Raw genomic sequence first — 6,849 nt, 5'->3', positions numbered from 1 at the left:
AAAAGCATAATGTGTATATGTATATATAACATAAGGAAGGTTAAGCAGTTTCCCCCAGGCATTAACCGCACAAAATCCCAAAAGAACCCAAGGCCCAAAGCTCTGTGGCCCAGACAGAAATTAGCTTTAACCTCATTGATCCAACATTACATGATCAATTAAACCAATGGAAGACAGCCCTTATCCTGCAGGGTTTCGATCCTACCTTGTGAGTCACAATTTGAAGACCTACCACATACCAGGACCCCAGGATGAGGGTTGCCCCGATTGAAGAAAAATGACTGTTTTGGATCAGTGAAAAATCAAACACAATAAAAGTAGGGCATTGGGACAATAAACCCCATGACCAGCGTATAAAGTGTTTGAAGCTGGTGAGATTTTCCACTATACTCATACCTTGGCCTTTCATCAGTAAATGTAATTCTTATAGCATTCCACAATTCTTCTGTGTGAGCTACAGGCTGGCCAGGACGGCAAGGCCCAACGGGGCAACTTGGGACAAAGATCGCTGGCAGATTCTTCTGTCTCTGCATCATCCGGCACGGCCTTGTGCAACGGCGGCCGTTTTGCAATAGTGCCGGGACATGCAGTGTTAGTTTGGTCAGTGATTCTGCTCAGGAAATTGCAGTAGCGGGCGCGTTTGTGAAGTGGGCTGAAAAGCAAATTTGGAACGCACACTTCCGGAAAGCTTGGCTGCCCCTAGGGGATCTGAATATACAGGGCGAATGAGACCCCGGAAATCAGACAAACCATAATTTAGAGACTGTGGGGTAATGCAATGTTATGGGCAAGTACAGAAGCCTTATATATTAACTCCTTTCAGATCAAAACATTTTATATGTTTCTGGTAGAGAACTAGAGACAATATTTCAGTTGCATTATTTGGATTCACGTTCGTAGCTATTCAACCCAGGAGTACGATTAAATACCGCCACCTACAGGTCAAAGTATTTCACAAACCCCGGGTTATGTTCTAGTCATCCATTCAAAATGCTCGTACAGGGTTTTTCAGTTTAGGAAAGAAACAGTGGTGCAAAAAGGCACGTTATTTTAACCCAAGCAAACTTTATTAAGTGTAAAAAAATTTCAAAAAGGTGCAAAAATAGACCCCTCACTTGCTCTAGGAACTACGCTAGTACGGTTTCCAGCACTACAAACCTACACGCTATTCTAAACAGTCAATATACGGTGTTAAATGTCATTGAATGTGCAAAATGGAGATTAAAAGCTTAAAATGGAGTTAGATTAACAATTCTGTCTATATGCAACTGGTAAGCAGGTCTGTAATCATCCTAACTGAGAAGTGCAGACTAATAAAGTTCCTAAAGCGACATACATTTATCACCATACACTGATAACTGTTCAGCGTTCGTGCGTTGCTGTGTTCGACAAGTAATTTGCTGGAACAAAATCCTGCAAGAGTTTTCACAGTTTTAACAATCACAAATCACACCCACAAAACCTTTGGTCTATTCTCTATGAAGGCAAGAAGTACAATTGCTTAACCCTCGCGTACACACTAAACAGCCATCATAGAGACACAATTTCCTTTCTAATTCACAAGTAGTTTAAAAAGAAGTGTGATATGGTTTTGGAAGGGGGGGGGGGGTTTACACGTACCACTAAAAGAACCACCAGTACAGGATTCACTGACTTCACCCAGCATGCACATTGTAAGAGCAGGAACACCTTTTTCGGTCAGTTCATTATGCGCATCAAACATTTTAGTTAGTAGAAAATACAGCACACACCCAATAAAAGGCTAAAAGTATGCCTTAAACACTTAACACTTGGTGAAAGCAAGGGACAGGGGGTTCTAGAGGAAGTCATAGTGGCGAAGGCTCTCGTTTTACCCCCACGGCCGCCGTCAAAATAAAAGGCACCAAAGCACAAGCGGAACACGGACGCGGTCGTCCTCAAGGCTTTCGCTGACCTGCTATTAAGTGCAGCCCGATAGGGCCACCGCGGAAGTGCAGCGCATACCCGGATATGACCAGGCCCTCACCAAAAACGGACTGTGAAGCAGCGCCAGGACATTCACCGCCACAGCATTAAAGACTCGCGTCAGCCAGGGAATGTAGGAAAAGCAGATAGGTGGGTGGAGGGGGGGGAGAAGAAAGAAAAGGTTGGGTGCGAGTAGGTTCTCAGAAGGCTAAGGGTGGACTCATCCCAAGTGTTCCAACAGGAACCTGAGGAGGACTGATTAACGCTTTGCCCACAACAGACACTAGCGGAAGAGCTATCTAGGCACTCTGAAGCTGGCCCTGCCACCCGCTTCACATCACGGTGCACTTCAACTTCTTCTTCTTCTCACTCTCCTTCCCGCCATCCCCCTTCTTCGGCCCGTAGTAGCTGGAGAAGCAGGACTGGGCCCGGATCGGCTCCTTGAGGCTCAGCATCCACGCGCCTTTGCCGTAGTAGGTGAGGGCACCCAAGTCCAGCTCCTGGATCTTCTCACCCTCCTCGCCCCGCTTCTTTTGTGCGATTATCTCCAGCAGGTCCAGACCTGTCTGTACCGGCTCCACGCCCTCAGCGCAGCCCAACGTCACGTGGGCGCGGCTTCCGCGGGGCAGGTCCTCTTTTTCGGAATCTTCGGGCCAAAGTTGGAGCTGCGCTTCGGACAGGGAGACCTGCGCTCCGGCCGTGCGAGGTGTGATGAACAGGGCCGTGAGCTCCAGCTCCGACGCCCGGCCATAAGACTCACGCACCTCCTGGGGAAGGAAACAGAAGTGTCAGGGGGGGTTTGCGCAAGTGCAACTGCAGATCGACAAGAAGAAATGCGCGGCGATTGAGCTCCAGGCCAGTTGTAAAAATCTTTGGCAGTGAAACCAAGATTGTTCCTGGCTGAGGCCACATTCCGTCCCAGTTAAACACCCTCCCTTCTTGACATTTTCAGCCAGGCAGAAGCGATGCAAGCCAACATGACAAGGTGTGAAAATCTAACACGCAGGCCATAAAAAGAGTGATTTCCTGACATGGCATATAGAGTTACAGATGACTCAGGACAAAGTCTAAAGAGAAGCTGAGGGGAAGACAATATATTTTTAAAAACACCACACTCATTTGTAGATTTGTAAAAGGAAGCTAATGGCCAACCAGACCAGTGGAAATGAATTCATCAGACCTTATCGTAAATTATTTTTTTTTTAATAAACAAATTAATACATTCAAGGGCAACCGTAGTGCTTCCGGATCTGTGTTAAAACAGCTGCCAACGGTGGTCGTTTTCTGATTCACATGAACTGCAATTAACCAAGACACTTCCTGTAGTAGGAAGGCGTACATTTCTGCATAACCCTGGTAACCCCTCTACATTGCCCTTAGAGCCCACACTGCAAGAGGCCCAACATTCAACGATACCATCTACCACAAGTATTCCATCTGCCACAAATACTGGATATTTTGCTTGCTCACGGGTCTTTTGCTCACAGCCTGGAACAAACACTGGAAACACGCTTCTGCTTTGTGTCACTGTACGAGTTGCGGGAGAACGGTACAGCCGCAGAGAACGGTACAGCCGCAGAGAACGGTACAGCCGCAGAGAACGGTACAGCCGCAGAGAACGGTACAGCCGCAGAGAACGGTACAGCCGGCTTCGTGGCAGTTCAACCCCACCTGTTTCTCCATGTACTCTTTGGCCCCCTGCTCTTTTCCATAATCGCAGAACTTGGTGGTGCAGTGCAGCGCACCCTTATCGCTGAAATACTGCTCCAAGTCCACTTCTTTCTCGGGGTCACCCGAAACTGCAAAACGGAAAGCCGGTTTAACAATATTCCCAGCAATCAGATAGAAGACAGACCTTGCTGATATGGACGTCTGGCACACTTCTTGTTGAAGGGCCACGCATAATCTTTAAAATCGCTACTTAGTGACGTGAATTTGGCAGAACGATGTCGTCGTGGAATACTTACAGTCGCCAATGTGTTTCTTGAATGCATCCAGGTTGCCCAACATCTTCAGGAAATCGCTAGCCATGCTCCTCAGCTTGTCCTGGTAGCTCGAGAACAGAAACCAGCCAAAAAAGAAGGGCAGGGACGTCTCGGACATGGTGTTCACCATGGACTGCATCTGATTCTTGTCCAGTTTCCGGTGGGTTTTCCGGCACAGCTGCTCCACGTTGCGGTTCCAAGGAGTGCGGGGTTCAACGAAGAAGGCCAAGTACCGGTGCTCCTCTGCCAGCTCCTCCAGACGGGCAACTCGACTGTGGGTGTGGTTCGTATCATCTACCACCACCACCTCTTTCTCAGAGGTCAGGCATTCCACAATCGCTGCATCCATGCCTTTAAACCCTTCCGCAAAGGTTGACGACTTCTCAGGCTTGATGCCATGGTTATCAGCACAGATGACGGTGCAAAGGCCCTGGTAGGTGGTGTTAATAGTACTGGCCAGTTTGCTCTTTCCACTCCCAGGTAAGCCCCTCACAATAAAGAGGGTTCGGGAGCTGCGGACCAAAACCATGGTGGCCTCATCTTCAAGGAAGGTGAAGGACAACGAACCTTCGGCAATCTCCGTAGCTTGCGCATCATCTGACACTTGCTTATCCTGATTCTCCTCTTCCTTTGACTCCGCCTCCTCCTGCTTTCCTGTCTGGTTCTCCTGTTCCTTTGACTCCGCTTCCTTCTGCTTTGCCACTTCAGCTTCCGACTTTCCTGCCACTTCGTTTGGCTCTGGTTGGGCATGTGGCTCTGGCTTCTCTATCTTGGCCTCCACCTTTTTATCCTGCTCATGGTCCACCGTCTTTTCCAGGATCTTGTCCACCTCTCCTTTGGGCGCGTTTTCTGGGGCTGGTTCTTCAGTCTTGGCCACCTGACCTTCTGCTTGAGCATTTTGCTCCTTCTCTGGTTCCGGAGGTGGTTCTGTGGTCTCTTCTGGTTTCTTCTCGGGTACCGGCTCGGCGGTTTTCTCCGGTTCTGGGTCGTTTGACTCCGCAGACACAGGTTCTGGCTGCTGCTCCGGCTCCTGTTTGGTCGCTACGACCGGCTCTGACTGAGGTTCTTCCTGCTTCTGGTCCTCCGCAGTAGAGTTGACCGTCTGGTCTTGTATGACGTCTTGATTCTCCATTTTACACGCTTCAAAGTTGAGATGGAGCAGATCATTTCAGTAAAGATTAGGTAGAATTAGAGAACAACAATGTTCAGCGTTCAAATATTAAAGGCATCTTGATTATTAGATAAATATGCCTTAGATAAAATGAATTGAGCAGGCCTGAATGTGTCAAATATGCTGCAAAACTCCTACAAGTTATGAGGAACCTCATTACTTATACTAAAAGGAAACACTTACCAATTAACCTCTTAAAATAAAAGAATTGGTCTGAAACCCCACCCAAAATAGCTGCAATTTTTTCCGCCATCTACAGTTTCACTACCTACATTCCGTTTTATTAATAATATTTTAATGTGGAGAGGAGATGGTAAGCATGATGAACTTGGGACAACATTATTCATAAATCTGCACACCATTTGCAAGGCAACTGGCATTCTGTGGGGAAATCGTCAAAAGTACAAAGCTACTGCACTGATATGACTTACCACCATTTCCCTTGAGTTCCCAAGACGTGTAACTTAATAAAAATCAATTCAGAAAAACAACCCATGTGCACAGCTAAATCCAAGCTAGATACAAATTAAATTAGTTATACATTTGCCACACACGACCTTATTTTATTACCCAGAAAAGAGCACTCATTAAACCAGTGACCTTTCATGGAAATACCCCTCGCTTCACGTTTGACAAATAGTTTCCCAATATATCTAAAAAAAAAAAAACCGTGAACCTTGCGCATGTTTATTTATTAAAAGTGAGAACTTTTTTATTCAAATTTAAACAAAAAAAGGGGAAGGCACTAAGAGCTATGAGAATCAGGCAGCTGCAGACAGACACGTCCGTCCTTGGTTTGTGAGGCGATTTCGCCAAATTGCAATTTTAGAAAATGAAACCCAAAGCAACCCAGTGCCACAGTGCCAAAAAATGGCACCTAAAACCGATCAAATACCAGTTTTAAGTTTTATGCGAGCACAGTCTTTACTGCCTCTAATAAACACATTTAATAGTGAACCGGTAGTTTTAGATACGACTAGAAATCAAGCATAATTATAAACAATAACTGCATCAAAAGGGAAAATGAAGTAGTGAATAGCGTGACTAGACACACAACGAGAGAAATTTGGAGGAACAATGAAACGGGGAGTGGCTGCCATCGTGGTGTAAGACAAAACAAAACAGCGTGATGTACTTATTAATATAAAGTCTAAACAGCGGATTTGCGTTTCAGCATTTGTGGACACGCCGTTCGTAAAGCGCACGGAGGCGCAAATAAACGTCCACACGCAATTCACGCTTTCGCCCGATATGTTGAAAAGTTTTGCTGATGCGCCAATATCAGAAAATCTGACGTTAAATTTCCTTACCGAGAGCGATCGGGAACAAAAGTAATGCGGCCGAGGGGCGGTGGGGGCTCGCCGGCTATGGCAGCGGCAGGCAGCGGCAGGCAGCGGACGGCTCCCAAAAGCCCGGTTGTAGGCGAGCTGGGGGGCGGCGTGGCGCTTCCTAAGAGGCCGACCTCAGTGTCTGAGCGATCAGGAAAAGAAGGACGGAAATCGGCGGCTCACTAGCAAAGCCTCAGCCTGCTCATCGCACAGACGGCAGACTCCCTCTCGGCGCGCCCTCGCTCGTCCTCCAATAAATACGCGACGCCCCCCCCGCCCCCCCCGCCTTTTTAAATCCACCTCTTACATATTTCACTTTTCAATTGCGTTTATAAATTCCCAACTCTTCACTATGCTTGACGAGGTTGACATTAAATCGACAATCTTAATTACAACTAAAACTGACCACACAAGAGTTAAG

The 6,849-nt window shown here is 47.0% G+C and overlaps 1 protein-coding gene across 1 annotated transcript; it reads right to left on the bottom strand.

Annotated features, from left to right (window-relative positions):
* Nucleotides 1-1,045: 1,045 nt before the first annotated feature.
* On the bottom strand, nt 1,046-6,677 carry LOC125717722 (2',3'-cyclic nucleotide 3' phosphodiesterase). Its single transcript, XM_048990958.1, has 4 exons — nt 6,411-6,677; nt 3,912-5,069; nt 3,616-3,743; nt 1,046-2,711 (listed from the first exon to the last, which is right to left on the bottom strand). Exons 2-4 carry the CDS (start codon nt 5,059-5,061, stop codon nt 2,277-2,279), a joined length of 1,713 nt encoding a protein of 570 aa, XP_048846915.1. The 5' UTR covers nt 5,062-5,069; nt 6,411-6,677; the 3' UTR covers nt 1,046-2,276.
* Between the last annotated feature and the right edge of the window lie 172 nt (nt 6,678-6,849).

This window comes from Brienomyrus brachyistius, chromosome 22 (genome assembly GCF_023856365.1).
Source record: "Brienomyrus brachyistius isolate T26 chromosome 22, BBRACH_0.4, whole genome shotgun sequence".
NCBI lineage: Eukaryota > Metazoa > Chordata > Actinopteri > Osteoglossiformes > Mormyridae > Brienomyrus > Brienomyrus brachyistius.
This window is presented reverse-complemented; position numbering and strand designations above follow the sequence as displayed.